Source organism: Apostichopus japonicus, chromosome 12 (genome assembly GCF_037975245.1).
Source record: "Apostichopus japonicus isolate 1M-3 chromosome 12, ASM3797524v1, whole genome shotgun sequence".
Classification (NCBI taxonomy): Eukaryota; Metazoa; Echinodermata; class Holothuroidea; order Aspidochirotida; family Stichopodidae; genus Apostichopus; species Apostichopus japonicus.
The window spans coordinates 33,251,308-33,275,090 of record NC_092572.1 but is presented as its reverse complement, the minus strand read 5'-3'; the positions used below and the strand labels follow the sequence as shown (position 1 = coordinate 33,275,090).

The window sequence follows — 23,783 nt, the reverse complement described above, 5'->3', positions numbered from 1 at the left end:
CAGGCTGGTTTTACAACCCTTAAGGGATGTTGGAGCGGTGCGGTTTGTCTCTTAGTTAGTATTTCAGCACAATGGCGTAGGAAGGTACTTGTGAGTGGGGGGGGGGCTGAAGACTGATGGCCGGCCTGGGGGAGGGGTCTGGATTTTTTTTCATTTCCAGGTGGCCTGAGATGCAATTTGGTGCAATAAAGCACACTTCAACACTCACTCCATTTTGTAAAGAATTTTACATTTTCACCTGGCCTTAGATGCAATTTGGTGCTCCAAATGATATTTTTTTCTCATTTGGAAATGAAAAAGGGGTTTTCTGACTTGCGGAGCGGGGGGGGGGGCGGAATGATACTTCCGCCCCCCCCATATTTTTCACTGGGGGCTGGCGCCCCCCCCAGCCCCTCGGTTCCTACGCCCTTGTTTCAGCACTTGATTGTGTTTACGAATATCGAGTCGGGATTACAATTAAATGAAACCACTTATTTATTTGTATCCTAAATGTGAAAGTACTTCATTTCTCTCACATTTATTATGCTTCCAAGTCTCTGCGAAGGAATTTCTCACACTTTAACAGCTTCCGGTGAATTCGTCACCCCCCCCCCCACCAGGGCTTTAAACAAATTCCAGTGATATAAAACAAAATCGCTCTGAAAATTAATATGTGTGTGTGTTTCAAAGCGCTATTCGAGAACAAGAATATCCAAACCTACACAGATCCAGGACACCAGGGCTAAAACACATCCCAAGGAATGGTCCTCTTGAAAAGAAATAACACCGCGGCGTAAATATTCTGGTAAGGGGATCCCAACGAAAATAAAATAACCTTGCGCCCATCCGCCAAAGACAACGTTTAAAAGAAAAAATCACTTTCTTACGTCTCTTCGTACACCCACCAAAATGGTAAGTAAAGCGATTTAGGGGGGAGGGGCTGTGGGGGGGGGGGGGGGCTGTTGCTCCTTGCTATACGCCACTTAAATATTTCAAAACGCTTCAATGTCTGAGGGCTTGGCCCTCTAAACCCCGCCGGGCCTCTTTCGAATATATTTGACGATTAAGCAGTTAACATGATGATTCTTTTAATGTAAATCAATGAACCAGTTATCGAGATCCCGACATTTGTTTGACCGCTCAGATATTTTCTGCAGACGCCGATAAATCGCTCGCAAAAAAACAGCGGGGGACGTTAAATTAACATGTGATTTACCGTCATGTCTATGTCTAAGCTAGTGAAGTTAAACAAAGCTGCCAGTATCTAAGTCTTGTTTGATATTCTTCTCTATCGTGAGGTTTCCTTCAAGATACATGCTGTCGGGAAACGATGCTTTGAAAAAGAGCTTATTGCCGCCAATGTCACATGAATAACTCACAAGAGGGTGAAAGCGGCTGTTTACATATATTAGCAAATGCAGTGCCTGTAACTATGAAATGTATCTCAACAGAACAACCTAACACACACACACACACACACACACACACAAACTATAGGACTTCCCTTTGAATTTCAAAAAATATAAATTTCGCATTTTTCCTCATTATTTCTAATATTCATATTACACAGCCTCAAATACGAGAGCGCAACCCTCTTGCTTCATTATGAAGAGAGATAAAGAAATTAAAATCAGATTTACGGCCGCATTAATGAATACTGAGATTTCACCAGTGAGTAATACTATATTTATAGGTCTGTGTGCTAAGTATACCTGTTTGTTTCTACACACGGGTGAGTCCTGAATGTATCAGTGACGTTGACGTCTTATATAGAATGACCTTTGACCTCATAAAAAGCAATATATTTGTACTGACCCAGGTGCATGTACTTACAAATTATGAAGTTCATTTAAGTTGCACCTCTGGAGTGATGGTGTTTACATGATTCCACTGATTCCATTTTAAATACATAATGATTCTTGCACTCACTAATATGGATCTCTATACCACACATTCAGCCCATTCAAGTTTCAATATTTGTGGCACTGTCACAACAACATTATCAGACTTTGACCACTATTGACCTGACATGATCTTTGACCCCAACATAACAAAATGCTTTGTTTGTACTCACTACGGTAAAGTGTCTTACAACGTATGCTTTTAAGCTTGAAGGTATGTTTATATAAAGATTATGTGTTATTATTATTATTACAAGGTTTTAATTTTTGGACCTCATTAGAACATAATAAGTTTCTTGAACTGGCTAAAATGGATTCCCGTACGACGTATGAATTTCATCTAAACTTTAATTAAGAGTGTTAACAAGGTTTTCAGACTGTAACCTGTGTTGAACGCAAGTGATCTTTATTCTCCATATAAAACAACAAATTATTGTCCTCATTAAAGTAATAACACACACCAAGTATTAAGTCCATCCGAGCTTGGCTTATGGCTGTGAAGTTTAACGACGTTGTCCTTCCTTCTGGAGGTATCTTGTTTATTCAGTTTTCAGACTTTGACATCAGTTGACGTCGTATGTCTATTTGCATCCACCAATTTCAATTGGGTTCTTTTACTTACATAAAGACAAATCCATATACAATGCATTAACTTTGGCCATCATATACTTTTTGAGTTATTGTGTGTACAAACACAGTGTCGCATACACTGAGACGCAACCGCACAAACAACGACATCACCATCAACCAAATTCCTTATGCCCCGCCAATTTAATGAAATAGAACGGAGGAACAAATTAACCAGAGCATCGCTGAAAGGAACAGATATTCATGACATATTATATATATTATAATATTAAAATATTAAAATATATTCATGAAATATTAGAATGAAGCATTCGTTTAGTCGAAGATGGGAGTAACCTTCAGTCAAAACAGATGGGGAACTTAAGACGGTAAAGTGGGATTCGGGTCACATTTAAGGCAATTGATTTAAGGCGGGTTACTAAATAGGGTATTACTTACGGTGTGATGGTGGGCCGGATCATATTGGCCATCTTCTGACAGATATCTCAAAAGTTCACGCGATCCTGCTCAACTGAACCGGAATAATAGTACTTAATTAAAGGTTCATATTAATCATATAACACAAGTGCAAAATGTTTGTCTTTCGTATAAGTAAGCAGTATTGCACCTTCAATATATACTGATTTGAAAACTATATATAGATAAATATGTCTAACATACGCACAGCGTTGTTGTTCTATGTAGACATGTTCAAAAGGCTACTTTCGGAACACATAATTTGGAATCAAGGTTTCATTGATGTTAAGAAATATACAGCATAAAATTAGTGCGTCCCAGAAGTGATTGAATCTTTGGAAGAATTAATGTGTTGAACTAAGTACAGTCAAATTAGATTATATTTAGTATATGTTTTAAATGTACCTCAAAAACAGTATCAAATGGTAGGCTTAAATAAATAACTAGTATGATGTACATAAACAAAATAGTGTAACAGTGAGAAATATTGATGCAAACATGTTAGTTCTCTCATTAAGATTTCCATTAATGAACTACGTATTTTTCGAGTTGACAGATATGTCTACATTGCAAGAGCATCACGAGGAGTCTACAGTTTTTCACCTGAATTGAGGTTGACCACTCACTAGGAGTTAATGCTTTTATTATGGAGTGATATGTAAGCTACAGTAATAACGCTATAAGAACTTCACACCTAAACCTGATATACTTATATCAATTCAGTCAAAGAATATTCCCATAGCTGAACTGAAGTTCATTGTCTAAAATAATCACCGGAAAACTTAATTCATCACAAAATTTGATGAACGTATCTGGCAACAGTTCTATATTGTTTGTGTTTTTCCATGCACAATGTACGAAAACAATACAATAAATAAGTAGACAATTTATGACATTTAATAATGTAAGTTAACATTATATATCAGGAATATAAAGCTTGTCAAGATCATCTGCCATGATGAAACACATATTACTTGGATTGATCAGGAAGTTGTTAACCTACACTTCCTGGAGTAGAAACGGTTTATATTAAGGGTTTACATTGAAATAGCCGTATCTATCGTTAGAAGCGGTATATTAAGATGGTGGTCTCAGTTAATTAATTTAATTAATTAAACTATAGACTACCTTTCTGTTTAAGCTTATGTATACCCGCTACCGGGGAACCCCATAACGCTTCCTTCTAAACCATAGCCATTGACAAATATCATACTAATAACTGTGTACTGCTGTAATACACACAGAAAGGGTAACACTTACATTGAAAACCACTCTAATTCACTTGTGTGATGTTGCCGTGTGAACCAAGGATCCTTTGAATCCTTCTTCGTCAACTTAAAAACACACCCGAGCTGAAAATGATCACGAATAGTATCTTGATATGTAACCCGAAGAGAAGGAAGTTACCCCAATGTAGTAAGAACGACGTTATGGAAATACGATAAATAGAAATGAGTTGTGAGAGTGGCAATATGAAAGCAGATTATTACACTGAACAACACTGTACATATCAATACTGAACGCGTGACTGATAAACAACGCCCACTGTACACGTACGCGACTGTGCATTGAGCTCCACGGTTCAAAGGTTGATTGTCTTTTGTGCTATGCACGTATACATACTCAATCGAAACTAGAAGATTTCTGATATGTTATTCAAGTCAGCTAGAGTAGTTTTTCCTTTCCTGTTTATCTTACCTCTCTAATAGTACGTTTCACAGTAAATTGGATATATGATATTCATCGTGTAGCCACACGACGGATGTATCACCAGCTTCCTTGTATTACAATGACAATACATAGTATGTAGTCTGTGCACTGTGTCATTCCAGGAAGTCAGTGGTGAACTAGAATTAGCTGTGTTTTGCACTCTTGAACAGAAATTTGTGATTAAAGTGACACCCACACATTATACTACCATTGTGAAATGATATCAAGTTTCAACGTTTTCCTGACAGTCGCCGGAATTTTTCTTTAAATCATTTTTGGTTTTTGCTGGCAGTGGCGGCACCGGCAATTGCAAAATTGAACACAAGAATAAGCAAACAGTTAATGGGGCAAACATTTTGGAAGTGCAAAAACCAACCTGTATCTATTGCATATCAGAGGGAATTTAAGGGACTAGAGATCACGTCCTAACCCATCTCCGCATAGCACGCTTTATCGGTGATCCACGGTTTAATTTATTAATATTTTCATGTTTTACATGAAATTCAAATTGTAAGAAATCCGGGTCGTCTTCTGAAGCACTCTCTTTTACGCTCAAATTAACCAAAACAAAATACTGCAACTTCCGGGTATCGCCGTCTGAGACCATATAGGAACTTTGAATGGTATTTCAATGAAACACATCCATCTTTGGAATGTGTCTATATTCTGTCTTATGGTTCTGCGTTTAAGATTACAAGAGACCTGTCTACATGCAATGCAGTGAAAAAAGAAGAAATATCTTGAATCCTACAGCTCTGGGGATTCTCCCTGGATCCCGACAAGGGCTTTTACATAAATTCCATATAATGTCAACTTGAATCTCACAAGTACTTTGTGCTTTAAACTCGCTACGAGAGAACAATGAATAACACATTTATATTAAACTGAGCTCCACAACTAAAGTTACAAAGGTTGAGTGGTTTATTATTCTATGTCAATATTTGACAGTATTCGATATTCTAAGGTTGCTGACATGTTAAGCCAGCTACAGTGGTTAGTCTTTCTCTTCGTAACAGTAAATCACACGCACAGCATCCATTGTGTAGCCATACAATGGAAGTAAGGAGTTCCTTGTTCACGGACAGTATGTCCGCAGGTGGTAGTACGGTCACTTGGTGGGTTCTGCAGTTTAGAATGGATTTCCCAGGGTAGGATGGTGCTCGGTCTGGTCCCCTCCTCCCTGACCCTACTCCTCGTTGGTTCTTTGTTTCTTCAGTTAGGCCGATCCTAGTTTAATCTTGCATGAGCTGCTCGAACGGGAATGGTAGGCCCTGGGGAAACACATATACCATATATTTTACGCATACTCATTGGAGTTTATATACAATTCCAATATATATGTGTATTAATTCGAATATATCAAGTATTAAATCAGCTGATCATCCTTGTATATATTTGAATTAATATGCGATTTAAGACAACCATATAAATCGACCTTCCGATTGACTAATAAAATATACGTGTCTATATTCGAATTAATACGGGTACAAAATATGTTATATTTGTTCCACAGGGCGAACCGTAAAACGGGAACGCATCCCAAATACGTAGTCGTTATTCAAACATTCTACACTTTTATTGTAACGGTTTCAGGTCTTCATTCTCAGTGTACGATTATACGCATAGAAGATTTATGCATATGAATAATCGAAGGCCCCAGCTTCGATTGTAAGAATTGTAGATTTTGTCACATGGTAATCTTTTCCCGTAAAACTCACTGTGTTAATGTGCACTATAAACAAATAGTTCTAGAATTATGATGATTGAGCTGTAACCCAAACCATTCTTAGTCCCTTAAACTCCTCAATACCTTGTAATTTATTAGTAAGTTAGTTTATTTTACTTTGTCAGTTTGAGGCGGAAGGGACTCTTACGCTCATAAACTGACCACCCCCCGGTAATTTAGTGGTAGGTCCCAAACAAAAAATGAACAGGATCTCTCTATACTTGAAAGAATCAAACAACATTTGATTTGCTTGTAAGTATAACATTGACTCAACTATTTAATAATAAGGGTTGAATAATATTACAGTTTCTAAATATCTATCCATAAATAGCCGCGCCCGGCCTGGAGCACGTGCAAAGCAAAGAAAGAACAGGTGTTGGATGTACAAATCAGTTATCAGGTAAATTTAATTAAACGAACAGTTGTTTACATTCTTACCATTACGTGACTGAAGGCCCGCATAGCCAATATTTCGTAATAACATTAGGCCCATGTTATGGTATTGGCCGAGTTTGGTTTCAGATTGAGTACGTATGAACGCGTACCCGCTAGACCGACGATCCGTGGAGACGCGAACCAGGTTAAGAGTTTTGGGACCGGTTCCATCACTAAATTCCCGGCCTCCACTCTCCTACCCTGCCCATCAGTCCCTCTATGAACAAATTGCCATACGCCTACCTTTGTTATCACCCACAGGCCGGAAAATTAAAGAATTCATGCATAAGTAATCAACCTTCTATCTGAACAATTAAATATCAAACTATGAAATATGTAACCAATATGGTTTCCATACTGTCGACTAAAACAAATAGGGAAAGATAATTTGGCCAATTTAACTCCTCTAACCCAGCTTTATTATTAATTCACACTATGCAAACTTCAAATGGTGTAATAAGGTTTCCAAAGTAGTAACTCGGGACAATCAGGCACAGATGAACATCTACCTTTGCCATTGGAGACTGATATTTACTGTGTTCAATTACTTCACCATTTAAAATCTCTCTAACACTTACGACCACGGGAACCGTATATCTGCTGTCACCTACTATCAAAATTTCAAATTGGATAAATTTGAAAGTTCGTTCAAAAGATGGATCATTATTACCCTGTATGGCTGACAAAACTTCCTGAAAAAAATTCGTTATCCCCACATTGACGTCACTTAGGGACAATCTTAAAACAAACTGATATACTTTGACATAAGTACTGAGTTTTGATAAACTTGCCTGCAAGTTCAATGATGTCTAGTTTAGATTTAGTCCTACTCTTCCATGCTTCTCTCTAGGTCAGAGCATTCTTGATAATGTGACACAATAATAACTTCACCCCATTGCAACAAAGAAATGACGGTCTATAAATGCAATCCCTACTAACTGATGTAATAACTACAAAAGTTGAAAGAAAAGTTAAATCCAATAAAATAAAAATACAATTTTGTGGTTTGCATAAGTTCACGCCCCTCTTTGGAGTAATGTCCAAGACGTTTGTATCGGACAGATCCTCGGGCATATAAAATACAGTGGGCAAGTATATTCGTGGTAGGCAGAAACGGACTCATGGAGGCATGTTCAGTTACACGCGAGAAATGAGTATAACAAACACATTGGCAAGGACTAACATTCTGTAAGTCCATCAAACGAAATAAAATATTTGTTTGTTAAGTATTTGTCGGATTTGGATGATGAAACTAACAGTATGAAGCATTGGCATGCAAATTCCTTACATTCCGAGGTCCCAGTAGAGCAAAGATAAACGTTTCCATACATAGATAGACCTTTTCAAGCATAGATAAGACGTTTTCTACTGACATGCTCTTTGACTCCGGGAATAAGTTAGTGTTCACATTTTGAGTGTAGCATTTTCAAACGCTCTGGTGTTTTTCTCCTCATTGAATACCAATATTGTGTGACAAAGTTTGATCCCTCTCCCCGCCAACGTGCACATTAAATTAACCGAGGCGTTAAATTGAGGGAGACATTCGGTAACTAACCATTCCGGAATTAGTGTTCGCAGTATTAGCGAATGAAGAAAAATAACATTACATCTGTAGAAGTAAAAGAATATAGATAAGTCGTTAGGATTACCAAATTAACCCTGCCACATAACCCTCATTCTTCTATTGTTCGAGTTGTAATCACAACCGAGCTTCCTTAAAGTTGCTTAAAATGTCGCCGTATTTTAAACGTTTCCCTTTTACGTCTTAGAGCATAAAATATTTCATAAATATTTTGTATATTTACCAAACTGACTTGATAATGAATAACACTTGTAAACATGATCTCGACTTTCTTTAAATGGCTGATCAGTGCAGTATCAGGTACACTTCATGGGTCATCACTTTCTCATCTTTCGTTCTCTACATGCAAGAGCTTATAGTTCGACCAATCCCTGTCGAAGGTCTACCACCTCTGTTTAATATTCATCATTTACGTCATACCACTCTGCGTAATAGATGTTGCATATGCGTAAGGGTGTTAGCCACTGAAAATAAATGTTTGTTTTTGATCAGAGAACTCTGGGTTTGGTGTGATGACCAAACACAGAGCAAGACACATAAAAAATGGAGAACTCAACTAGATTGGATCAAAAGAAATTACAATTATGAACAACAAACAATATACAGCTGATCTGGGCCCAGTCAAATAACTAAATATATAACTTACAGTTGTGAGTTGCGCACCCAAATGTTAAAGTAAGTACACTTAATTTAAAAGTATGTTCTGGTGAGTTGGCCTGCTGGTGACATTAAGTATTCTACGACATCATATCTTCCACGACATCAGATATTCCACGACATCAGTATAGTTGAACACATTAAATGGTATTATGAATGTCCGATCCCAACAATAAAGTATCCTTTAATTTATATGAAATAGTGTTCCAGGGTGCCTTTCAGTATAATAATGTCAATATCCTGTGTAGTAAAATAATGTCCTTTATAAGTGATGGTGTCCCGGAATATCCTTTATTGTAAAATGATATCCTGTATAGTAAATAGTATCCTTTAAAATAAATAGTGTCCCAGACTGTCAGTTGAGTATATCACAACTTCCATAAAATCATAAGGACTACAGAAACTTGATCTTTGTATATTAAGGTTTAAAATAATCTCTCCAGCCATTAATACTATCTTTCTCTTCTTTTGCAACTGCCTTGCTCCAATACTCATTGCCAACTGCCTGACTCCCAATACCCCCAAGACAACTTACAAATATACTGTACAAATGTATAGCCCCTCTGTACAGTAAGCACTGCACAGTGCACTAATAAACAAGTAAAACTATGTTACAAAGCAAAACTTTATGTAAGAGCTGACCATCTTACATATGCAATGGTGAGTTTTTTAATAAATCTTTTTTTCCTTTCTTTTTAAATAATAAACAACAATACAGCAACAAATTTAGGCCTATACAACACCGTATCTGAGCAAAATGTTGCGTTTTGAGCAGCTAATCTCATATAGTGTATATAGCAAGTAGATGATTGAATGGCTGAATGGATCCTGCACAGTGATTGTTCATTCCTTGAAGCATTTAGGAAATTATTATTATTATTTTTTTTTACTTGAAACCTACAGAAATATTGATTTCCTTTTTTCTTTTTTTCCCCTTTTTTTTGGGGGGGGGGGTCGGGTGGGGGAGGATTGTGAAAAAAACTTATGTACAAATCCTTGGAATAATTATAACCAATTGCTATTTTTATAAGGATTATTCAAGTGACTTAGTGAGGGTGTTATTACTCGCATCATCAAGGGACGTTTACAGCTTGCATAGTATTTCTACTATGAAAAAGTACAGTCCGATAGCCTTTCTTTTCATCATTCGAAATGCGATCCTTACAATATGGCTTTCATGTGAGATCTGCGGTGTGGGTCCGATGCCCGGTCTATGCTTAATATTTTTTCCATGGGCACTTAAATTAGGTACCGACATAATTTTGCCCGAAACAAGGTACATAGTGGATAAGCTTAACACGTTTCGCGAAAGTGGAGAACTCCTCACTTCTTACTTTAACAACAACAACTTATGAGTGTAACTCTTGCGCGCACGGCGCCTGTTAAATTGTTCAATTGTGTTACATATTTTTTACCAAAATATATTTGGGGCATATAATTTATATATATGTAAATATATATATATATATATAACTCTAAATTAGACCGTTGGGCGACACAGGATAAAAAGAGCACTTAGGGCAACATTGGCAATTTAATGTTATTGTTTCACACTGGAACATTGTAAAGACTCCAGTTTGAGTGCTTTTAAAAATAAACCTTTTGCAAAATACAAATACCAAGGATTTTAATTAAATAATCAATTAATTGTACACAAACACACTTAGGGCGACATATAGATGTCGCCCTAAGTGCATCTCAGTGAATTTAACTGTGAAACAGCACTTTGGGCGACATCGCATCAAATAACACTTAGGGCGACATTGGCAATTTAATGTAATTTCATCACATTTAAGTCCAGCATGGGTACTATTTATAGTAATCCCTTTGAAATATATATTTAGCAAGGAATTAAATTAATTAATGAATTAATTACACATAAACATGTAATACAATACTATTTTGTCACACTGGACCACTGTATAGGACTCCAGTGTGGGTACTATTTATAGAAATCCCTTTGCAAGACAATAAAACAAGTAGTTTAACTAATTAATTAATTAATTAATAACACATATTCATGTTGGCGTATGCGAATTTAGCTCTTTTCACAACACTTGGGCAACATATCATAAGAACAGCACTTAGGGCGACAGTGGCAATTTAATGTTTATTTCATCAAACTGGACCACTGTTAGGACTCCAGTATGGGTATTATTGATGTGTATCCCTTTGCACAATACATATAGCAAATAATTTAACTAATTAATTATTTAATTGCACATATACAAGTTGTCCTATGTGAATTAATCTCTTTTCGCAACACTTAGGGCGACATAGAATAAAAACAGCACTAAGGGCGACATTGGCAATTTAATGTTATTCCATCACACTGGACCACTGTTAGGACTCCAGTATGGGTACTATTGATAGTAACCCCTTTGTAAAATAAATAAAGAAAATAATTTAATTAACTAAGAAATTAATTACACATATACAAGTTGTCCTATGTGAATTAATCTCTTTTCGCAACACTTAGGGCGACATAGAATAAAAACAGCACTTAGGGCAACATTGGCAATTTAATGTTATTCCATCACACTGGACCACTGTTAGGACTCCAGTATGGGTACTATTAATAGTAACCCCTTTGTAAAATAAATATAGAAAATCATCTAATTAACTAAGTAATTAATTACACATATACAAGTTGTCCTATGTGAATTATCTCTTTTCACAACACTTAGGGCGACATAGAATAAAAACAGCACTTAGGGCAACATTGGCAATTTAATGTTATTCCATCACACTGGACCACTGTTAGGACTCCAGTATAGGTACTATTGATAGTAACCCCTTTGTAAAATAAATAAAGAAAATAATTTAATGAACCAAGTAATTAATTACACATATACAAGTTCTCCTAAATGAATTTATCTCTTTTCACAACACTTAGGGCGACATAGAATAAAAACAGCACTTAGGGCAACATTGGCAATTTTATGTTATTCCATCACACTGGACCACTGTTAGGACTCCAGTATGGGTACTATTGATAGTAACCCCTTTGTAAAATAGATATAGACAATCATCTAATTAACTAAGTAATTAATTACACAGATACAAGTTGTCCTATGTGAATTTAGCTCTTTTCACAACACTTAGGGCGACATAGAATAAAAACAGCACTAAAGGCGACATTGGCAATTTAATGTTATTCCATCACACTGGACCACTGTTAGGACTCCAGTATGGGTACTATTGATAGAAACCCCTTTGTAAAATAAATAAAGAACATAAACTAATTAACTAAGTAATTAATTACACATATACAAGTTGTCCTTTGTGAATTTATCTCTTTTCACAACACTTAGGGCGACATAGAATAAAATCAGCACTAAGGGCGACAGTGGCAATTTAATGTTATTCCATCACACTGGACCACTGTTAGGACTCCAGTATGGGTACTATTGATAGAAACCCCTTTGTAAAATAAATATAGAAAATCATCTAATTAACTAAGTAATTAATTACACATATACAAGTTGTCCTATGTGAATTTATCTCTTTTCACAACACTTAGGGCGACATAGAATAAAATCAGCACTAAGGGCGACATTGGCAATTTAATGTTATTCCATCACACTGGACCACTGTTAGGACTCCAGTATGGGTACTATTAATAGTAACCCCTTTGTAAAATAAATATAGAAAATCATCTAATTAACTAAGTAATTAATTACACATATACAAGTTGTCCTATGTGAATTATCTCTTTTCACAACACTTAGGGCGACATAGAATAAAAACAGCACTTAGGGCAACATTGGCAATTTAATGTTATTCCATCACACTGGACCACTGTTAGGACTCCAGTATGGGTACTATTGATAGTAACCCCTTTGTAAAATAAATAAAGAAAATAATTTAATGAACCAAGTAATTAATTACACATATACAAGTTGTCCTAAATGAATTTATCTCTTTTCACAACACTTAGGGCGACATAGAATAAAAACAGCACTTAGGGCAACATTGGAAATTTAATGTTATTCCATCACACTGGACCACTGTTAGGACTCCAGTATGGGTACTATTGATAAATACCCCTTTGTAAAATAAATATAGAAAATAAACTAATTAACTAAGTAATTAATTACACATATACAAGTTGTCCTTTGTGAATTTATCTCTTTTCACAACACTTAGGGCGACATAGAATAAAAACAGCACTAAGGGCGACAGTGGCAATTTAATGTTATTCCATCACACTGGACCACTGTTAGGACTCCAGTATGGGTACTATTAATAGAAACCCCTTTGTAAAATAAATAAAGAAAATAATTTAATGAACCAAGTAATTAATTACACATATACAAGTTGTCCTAAATGAATTTATCTCTTTTCACAACACTTAGGGCGACATAGAATAAAAACAGCACTTAGGGCAACATTGGCAATTTTATGTTATTCCATCACACTGGACCACTGTTAGGACTCCAGTATGGGTACTATTGATAGTAACCCCTTTGTAAAATAGATATAGAAAATCATCTAATTAACTAAGTAATTAATTACACAGATACAAGTTGTCCTTTGTGAATTTAGCTCTTTTCACAACACTTAGGGCGACATAGAATAAAAACAGCACTAAAGGCGACATTGGCAATTTAATGTTATTCCATCACACTGGACCACTGTTAGGACTCCAGTATGGGTACTATTGATAGAAACCCCTTTGTAAAATAAATATAGAAAATAAACTAATTAACTAAGTAATTAATTACACATATACAAGTTGTCCTTTGTGAATTTATCTCTTTTCACAACATTTAGGGCGACATAGAATAAAAACAGCACTAAGGGCGACAGTGGCAATTTAATGTTATTCCATCACACTGGACCACTGTTAGGACTCCAGTATGGGTACTATTGATAGAAACCCCTTTGTAAAATAAATATAGAAAATAAACTAATTAACTAAGTAATTAATTACACATATACAAGTTGTCCTTTGTGAATTTATCTCTTTTCGCAACACTTAGGGCTACATAGAATAAAAACAGCACTTAGGGCAACATTGGCAATTTAATGTTATTCCATCACACTGGACCACTGTTAGGACTCCAGTATAGGTACTATTAATATTAACCCCTTTGTAAAATAAATATAGAAAATCATCTAATTAACTAAGTAATTAATTACACATATTCATGTTGGCATATGTGAATTTAGCTCTTTTCACAACACTTGGGCAACATATCATAAAAACAGCACTTAGGGCGACAGTGGCAATTTAATGTTTATTTCATCAAACTGGACCACTGTTAGAACTCCAGTATGGGTATTATTTGTATGTTTCTCTTTGCACAATACATTAAGCAAATAATTTAACTAATTAATTATTTAATTGCACATATACAAGTCGTCCTATGTAAATTTATCTCTTTTCACAACACTTAGGGCGACATAGAATAAAAACAGCACTTAGGGCGACATTGGCAATTTAATGTTATTCAATCACACTGGATGGACCACTGTTAGGACTCCAGTATGGGTACTACTGATAGAAACCCCTTTGTAAAATAAATAAAGAAAATAATTTAATTAACTAAGTAATTAATTACACATATACAAGTTGTCCTATGTGAATTTATCTCTTTTCACAACACTTAGGGCGACATAGAATAAAAACAGCACTTAGGGTGACATTGGCAATTTAATGTTATTCCATCACACTGGACCACTGTTAGGACTCCAGTATGGGTACTATTGATAATACCCCTTTGTAAAATAAATATAGAAAATCATCTAATTAACTAAGTAATTAATTACGCATATACAAGTTGTCCTATTTGAATTATCTCTTTTCACAAGACTTAGGGCGACATAGAATAAAAACAGCACTAAGGGCGACATTGGCAATTTAACAGTGGCGTAGGAAGGTACTTTTGAGCGGGGGGCTGAAGACTGATGGCCGGCCTGGGGGAGGGGTCTAAGGGGAGGGGTCTAAGGGGAGGGGTGTCCCCTCCCTTTTGGAATTTTTTTGTATTTCCAGGTGGCCTCAGATGCAATTTGGTGCAATATAACACACTTCAACCCACCCACTCCATTTTGTATATAATTTTGCATTTTCACCTGGACTTAGATGCAATTTGGTGCTCCAAATGAGATTTTTTTCTCATTTGGAAATGAAAAAGGCGTTTTCTGACTTGCGGAGCGGGGGGCGGAATGATACTTCCGCCCCTCCACATTTTTCACTGGGGGGCTGGCGCCCCCCCCCCATCCCCCCTGTTTCCTACGCCCTTGCAATTTAATGTTATTCCATCACACTGGGCCACTGTTACGACTCCAGTATGGGTACTATTAATATTAAACTCTTTGTAAAATAAATATAGATTATCATCTAATTAACTAAGTAATTAATTACACATATACAAGTTGTCTTACGTGAATTATCTCTTTTCACAACACTTAGGGCGACATAGAATAAAAACAGCACTTAGGGCGACATTAGCAATTTAATGTTATTCCATCACACTGGACCACTGTTAGGACTCCAGTATGGGTACTATTGATAGTAACCTCTTTGTAAAATAAATAAAGAAAATAATTTAATTAACTTAGTAATTAATTACACATATACATGTAATACAATACTATTTGTCACACTGGACCACTGTATAGGACTCCATTGTGGGTACTATTCATAGAAATCCCTTTGCAAGACAATAAAACAAGTAGTTTAACTAATTAATTAACTAATAACACATATTCATGTTGGCATATGTGAATTTAGCTCTTTTCACAACACTTGGGCAACATATCATAAAAACAGCACTTATGGCGACAATGGCAATTTAATGTATATTCATCAAACTGGACCACTGCCAGGACTCCAGTATGGATACTGTTGATAATACCCCTTTGTAAAATAAATATAGAAAATAATTTAATTAACTAAGTAATTAATTACACATATACAAGTTGTCCTATGTGAATTTATCTCTTTTCACAACACTTAGGGCGACATAGAATAAAAACAGCACTTAGGGCAACATTGGCAATTTAATGTTATTCCATCACACTGGACCACTGTAAGGACTCCAGTATAGGTACTGTTGATAATACCCCTTTGTAAAATAAATATAGAAAATCATCTAATTAACTAAGTAATTAATTACTCATATACAAGTTGTCCTATGTGAATTTATCTCTTTTCACAACACTTAGGGCGACATAGAATAAAAACAGCACTTAGGGCGACTTTGGCAATTTAATGTTATTCCATCACACTGGACCACTGTTAGGACTCCAGTATGGGTACTATTGATAGTAACCCCTTTGTAAAGTAAATAAAGAAAATAATTTAATTAACTAAGTAATTAATTACACATATTCATGTTGGCATATGTGAATTTAGCTCTTTTCACAACACTTGGGCAACATATCATAAAAACAGCACTTAGGGCGACAGTGGCAATTTAATGTTTATTTCATCAAACTGGACCACTGTTAGAACTCCAGTATGGGTATTATTTGTATGTTTCTCTTTGCACAATACATAAAGCAAATAATTTAACTAATTAATTATTTAATTGCACATATACAAGTCGTCCTATGTAAATTTATCTCTTTTCACAACACTTAGGGCGACATAGAATAAAAACAGCACTTAGGGCGACATTGGCAATTTAATGTTATTCAATCACACTGGATGGACCACTGTTAGGACTCCAGTATGGGTACTACTGATAGAAACCCCTTTGTAAAATAAATAAAGAAAATAATTTAATTAACTAAGTAATTAATTACACATATACAAGTTGTCCTATGTGAATTTATCTCTTTTCACAACACTTAGGGCGACATAGAATAAAAACAGCACTTAGGGTGACATTGGCAATTTAATGTTATTCCATCACACTGGACCACTGTTAGGACTCCAGTATGGGTACTATTGATAATACCCCTTTGTAAAGTAAATATAGAAAATCATCTAATTAACTAAGTAATTAATTACGCATATACAAGTTGTCCTATTTGAATTATCTCTTTTCACAAGACTTAGGGCGACATAGAATAAAAACAGCACTAAGGGCGACATTGGCAATTTAACAGTGGCGTAGGAAGGTACTTTTGAGCGGGGGGCTGAAGACTGATGGCCGGCCTGGGGGAGGGGTCTAAGGGGAGGGGTCTAAGGGGAGGGGTGTCCCCTCCCTTTTGGAATTTTTTTGTATTTCCAGGTGGCCTCAGATGCAATTTGGTGCAATATAACACACTTCAACCCACCCACTCCATTTTGTATATAATTTTGCATTTTCACCTGGACTTAGATGCAATTTGGTGCTCCAAATGAGATTTTTTTCTCATTTGGAAATGAAAAAGGCGTTTTCTGACTTGCGGAGCGGGGGGCGGAATGATACTTCCGCCCCTCCACATTTTTCACTGGGGGGCTGGCGCCCCCCCCCCATCCCCCCTGTTTCCTACGCCCTTGCAATTTAATGTTATTCCATCACACTGGGCCACTGTTACGACTCCAGTATGGGTACTATTAATATTAAACCCTTTGTAAAATAAATATAGATTATCATCTAATTAACTAAGTAATTAATTACACATATACAAGTTGTCTTACGTGAATTATCTCTTTTCACAACACTTAGGGCGACATAGAATAAAAACAGCACTTAGGGCGACATTAGCAATTTAATGTTATTCCATCACACTGGACCACTGTTAGGACTCCAGTATGGGTACTATTGATAGTAACCTCTTTGTAAAATAAATAAATAAAATAATTTAATTAACTTAGTAATTAATTACACATATACATGTAATACAATACTATTTGTCACACTGGACCACTGTATAGGACTCCATTGTGGGTACTATTCATAGAAATCCCTTTGCAAGACAATAAAACAAGTAGTTTAACTAATTAATTAACTAATAACACATATTCATGTTGGCATATGTGAATTTAGCTCTTTTCACAACACTTGGGCAACATATCATAAAAACAGCACTTATGGCGACAATGGCAATTTAATGTATATTCATCAAACTGGACCACTGCCAGGACTCCAGTATGGATACTGTTGATAATACCCCTTTGTAAAATAAATATAGAAAATAATTTAATTAACTAAGTAATTAATTACACATATACAAGTTGTCCTATGTGAATTTATCTCTTTTCACAACACTTAGGGCGACATAGAATAAAAACAGCACTTAGGGCAACATTGGCAATTTAATGTTATTCCATCACACTGGACCACTGTAAGGACTCCAGTATAGGTACTGTTGATAATACCCCTTTGTAAAATAAATATAGAAAATCATCTAATTAACTAAGTAATTAATTACTCATATACAAGTTGTCCTATGTGAATTTATCTCTTTTCACAACACTTAGGGCGACATAGAATAAAAACAGCACTTAGGGCGACTTTGGCAATTTAATGTTATTCCATCACACTGGACCACTGTTAGGACTCCAGTATGGGTACTATTGATAGTAACCCCTTTGTAAAGTAAATAAAGAAAATAATTTAATTAACTAAGTAATTAATTACACATATTCATGTTGGCATATGTGAATTTAGCTCTTTTCACAACACTTGGGCAACATATCATAAAAACAGCACTTAGGGCGACAGTGGCAATTTAATGTTTATTTCATCAAACTGGACCACTGTTAGAACTCCAGTATGGGTATTATTTGTATGTTTCTCTTTGCACAATACATAAAGCAAATAATTTAACTAATTAATTATTTAATTGCACATATACAAGTCGTCCTATGTAAATTTATCTCTTTTCACAACACTTAGGGCGACATAGAATAAAAACAGCACTTAGGGCGACATTGGCAATTTAATGTTATTCAATCACACTGGATGGACCACTGTTAGGACTCCAGTATGGGTACTGTTGATAATACCCCTTTGTAAAATAAATATAGAAAATCATCTAATTAACTAAGTAATTAATTACTCATATACAAGTTGTCCTATGTGAATTTATCTCTTTTCACAACACTTAGGGCGACATAGAATAAAAACAGCACTTAGGGCGACTTTGGCAATTTAATGTTATTCCATCACACTGGACCACTGTTAGGACTCCAGTATGGGTACTATTGATAGTAACCCCTTTGTAAAGTAAATAAAGAAAATAATTTAATTAACTAAGTAATTAATTACACATATTCATGTTGGCATATGTGAATTTAGCTCTTTTCACAACACTTGGGCAACATATCATAAAAACAGCACTTAGGGCGACAGTGGCAATTTAATGTTTATTTCATCAAACTGGACCACTGTTAGAACTCCAGTATGGGTATTATTTGTATGTTTCTCTTTGCACAATACATAAAGCAAATAATTTAACTAATTAATTATTTAATTGCACATATACAAGTCGTCCTATGTAAATTTATCTCTTTTCACAACACTTAGGGCGACATAGAATAAAAACAGCACTTAGGGCGACATTGGCAATTTAATGTTATTCAATCACACTGGATGGACCACTGTTAGGACTCCAGTATGGGTACTACTGATAGAAATCCCTTTGTAAAATAAATAAAGAAAATAATTTAATTAACTAAGTAATTAATTACACATATACAAGTTGTCCTATGTGAATTTATCTCTTTTCACAACACTTAGGGCGACATAGAATAAAAACAGCACTTAGGGTGACATTGGCAATTTAATGTTATTCCATCACACTGGACCACTGTTAGGACTCCAGTATGGGTACTATTGATAATACCCCTTTGTAAAATAAATATAGAAAATCATCTAATTAACTAAGTAATTAATTACGCATATACAAGTTGTCCTATTTGAATTATCTCTTTTCACAAGACTTAGGGCGACATAGAATAAAAACAGCACTAAGGGCGACATTGGCAATTTAACAGTGGCGTAGGAAGGTACTTTTGAGCGGGGGGCTGAAGACTGATGGCCGGCCTGGGGGAGGGGTCTAAGGGGAGGGGTCTAAGGGGAGGGGTGTCCCCTCCCTTTTGGAATTTTTTTGTATTTCCAGGTGGCCTCAGATGCAATTTGGTGCAATATAACACACTTCAACCCACCCACTCCATTTTGTATATAATTTTGCATTTTCACCTGGACTTAGATGCAATTTGGTGCTCCAAATGAGATTTTTTTCTCATTTGGAAATGAAAAAGGCGTTTTCTGACTTGCGGAGCGGGGGGCGGAATGATACTTCCGCCCCTCCACATTTTTCACTGGGGGGCTGGCGCCCCCCCCCCCCCCCCATCCCCCCTGTTTCCTACGCCCTTGCAATTTAATGTTATTCCATCACACTGGGCCACTGTTACGACTCCAGTATGGGTACTATTAATATTAAACCCTTTGTAAAATAAATATAGATTATCATCTAATTAACTAAGTAATTAATTACACATATACAAGTTGTCTTACGTGAATTATCTCTTTTCACAACACTTAGGGCGACATAGAATAAAAACAGCACTTAGGGCGACATTAGCAATTTAATGTTATTCCATCACACTGGACCACTGTTAGGACTCCAGTATGGGTACTATTGATAGTAACCTCTTTGTAAAATAAATAAAGAAAATAATTTAATTAACTTAGTAATTAATTACACATATACATGTAATACAATACTATTTGTCACACTGGACCACTGTATAGGACTCCATTGTGGGTACTATTCATAGAAATCCCTTTGCAAGACAATAAAACAAGTAGTTTAACTAATTAATTAACTAATAACACATATTCATGTTGGCATATGTGAATTTAGCTCTTTTCACAACACTTGGGCAACATATCATAAAAACAGCACTTATGGCGACAATGGCAATTTAATGTATATTCATCAAACTGGACCACTGCCAGGACTCCAGTATGGATACTGTTGATAATACCCCTTTGTAAAATAAATATAGAAAATAATTTAATTAACTAAGTAATTAATTACACATATACAAGTTGTCCTATGTGAATTTATCTCTTTTCACAACACTTAGGGCGACATAGAATAAAAACAGCACTTAGGGCAACATTGGCAATTTAATGTTATTCCATCACACTGGACCACTGTAAGGACTCCAGTATAGGTACTGTTGATAATACCCCTTTGTAAAATAAATATAGAAAATCATCTAATTAACTAAGTAATTAATTACTCATATACAAGTTGTCCTATGTGAATTTATCTCTTTTCACAACACTTAGGGCGACATAGAATTAAAAACAGCACTTAGGGCGACTTTGGCAATTTAATGTTATTCCATCACACTGGACCACTGTTAGGACTCCAGTATGGGTACTATTGATAGTAACCCCTTTGTAAAGTAAATAAAGAAAATAATTTAATGAACTAAGTAATTAATTACACATATACATGTAATGCAATACTATGTTGTCACACTGGACCACTGTATAGGACTCGAGTGTGGGTACTTTTTATAGAAATCCCTTTGCAAGACAATAAAACAAGTAGTTTAACTAATTAATTAATTAATTAATAACACATATTCATGTTGGCATATGTGAATTTAGCTCTTTTCACAACACTTGGGCAACATATCATAAAAACAGCACTTAGGGCGACAGTGGCAATTTAATGTATATTTCATCAAACTGGACCACTGTTAGGACTCCAGTATGGGTATTATTTATATGTTTCCCTTTGCACAATACATATAGCAAATAATTTAACTAATTAATTATTTAATTGCACATATACAAGTTGTCCTATGTAAATTTTTCTCTTTTCACAACACTTAGGGCGACATAGAATAAAAACAGCACTTAGGGCGACATTGGCAATTTAATGTTATTCCATCACACTGGATGGACCACTGTTAGGACTCCAGTATGGGTACTATTGATAGTAACCCCTTTGTAAAATAAATAAAGAAAATAATTTAATGAACCCAGTAATTAATTACACATATACAAGTTGTCCTATGTGAATTTATCTCTTTTCACAACACTTAGGGTGACATAGAATAAAAACAGCACTTAGGGCAACATTGGCAAATTAATGTTAATCCATCACACTGGACCACTGTTAGGACTCCAGTATGGGTACTATTGATAGAAACCCCTTTGTAAAATAAATATAGAAAATAAACTAATTAACTAAGTAATTAATTACACATATACAAGTTGTCCTTTGTGAATTTATCTCTTTTCACAACACTTAGGGCGACATAGAATAAAAACAGCACTAAGGGCGACAGTGGCAATTTAATGTTATTCCATCACACTGGATGGACCACTGTTAGGACTCCAGTATGGGTACTATTGATAGTAACCCCTTTGTAAAATAAATTAAGAAAATAATTTAATTAACTAAGAAATTAATTACACATATACAAGTTGTCCTATGTGAATTTATCTCTTTTCGCAACACTTAGGGCGACATAGAATAAAAACAGCACTTAGGGCAACATTGGCAATTTAATGTTATTCCATCACACTGGACCACTGTTAGGACTCCAGTATGGGTACTATTAATAGTAACCCCTTTGTAAAATAAATATAGAAAATCATCTAATTAACTAAGTAATTAATTACACATATACAAGTTGTCTTACGTGAATTATCTCTTTTCACAACACTTAGGGCGACATAGAATAAAAACAGCACTTAGGGCGACATTAGCAATTTAATGTTATTCCATCACACTGGACCACTGTTAGGACTCCAGTATGGGTACTATTGATAGTAACCCCTTTGTAAAATAAATAAAGAAAATAATTTAATTAACTTAGTAATTAATTACACATATACATGTAATACAATACTATTTGTCACACTGGACCACTGTATAGGACTCCATTGTGGGTACTATTCATAGAAATCCCTTTGCAAGACAATAAAACAAGTAGTTTAACTAATTAATTAATTAATAACACATATTCATGTTGGCATATGTGAATTTAGCTCTTTTCACAACACTTGGGCAACATATCATAAAAACAGCACTTATGGCGACAATGGCAATTTAATGTATATTCATCAAACTGGACCACTGCCAGGACTCCAGTATGGGTACTGTTGATAATACCCCTTTGTAAAATAAATATAGAAAATAATTTAATTAACTAAGTAATTAATTACACATATACAAGTTGTCCTATGTGAATTTATCTCTTTTCACAACACTTAGGGCGACATAGAATAAAAACAGCACTTAGGGCGACTTTGGCAATTTAATGTTATTCCATCACACTGGACCACTGTTAGGACTCCAGTATGGGTACTATTGATAGTAACCCCTTTGTAAAGTAAATAAAGAAAATAATTTAATGAACTAAGTAATTAATTACACATATACATGTAATGCAATACTATGTTGTCACACTGGACCACTGTATAGGACTCGAGTGTGGGTACTTTTTATAGAAATCCCTTTGCAAGACAATAAAACAAGTAGTTTAACTAATTAATTAATTAATTAATTAATTAATAACACATATTCATGTTGGCATATGTGAATTTAGCTCTTTTCACAACACTTGGGCAACATATCATAAAAACAGCACTTAGGGCGACAGTGGCAATTTAATGTATATTTCATCAAACTGGACCACTGTTAGGACTCCAGTATGGGTATTATTTATATGTTTCCCTTTGCACAATACATATAGCAAATAATTTAACTAATTAATTATTTAATTGCACATATACAAGTTGTCCTATGTAAATTTTTCTCTTTTCACAACACTTAGGGCGACATAGAATAAAAACAGCACTTAGGGCGACATTGGCAATTTAATGTTATTCAA

The 23,783-nt window shown here is 35.2% G+C and overlaps 2 protein-coding genes across 7 annotated transcripts in view; one reads left to right on the top strand and one right to left on the bottom strand.

The window, feature by feature from the left end:
- LOC139977732 (uncharacterized) overlaps positions 1-4,577 on the bottom strand; it is a 96,651-nt gene extending 92,074 nt beyond the window's left edge. For 5 of the 6 annotated variants that reach the window (XM_071987286.1, XM_071987284.1, XM_071987285.1 and 2 more), the window contains exons 1-2: positions 4,185-4,556; positions 2,907-2,979 (exon numbers count right to left, since the gene is read on the bottom strand). In XM_071987286.1, the coding sequence (XP_071843387.1) occupies positions 2,907-2,938 (32 nt within the window). In that variant the 5' untranslated portion in view covers positions 2,939-2,979; positions 4,185-4,556. Of the gene's footprint in view, positions 1-2,906; positions 2,980-4,184 lie in introns of all 6 variants that reach the window. The other variant, XM_071987289.1, reaches the window with a different exon arrangement.
- Positions 1-23,783, top strand: part of LOC139977744 (uncharacterized) — an 831,623-nt gene that overhangs the window by 393,271 nt on the left and 414,569 nt on the right. The gene's annotated exons all lie outside the window — the stretch shown is intronic.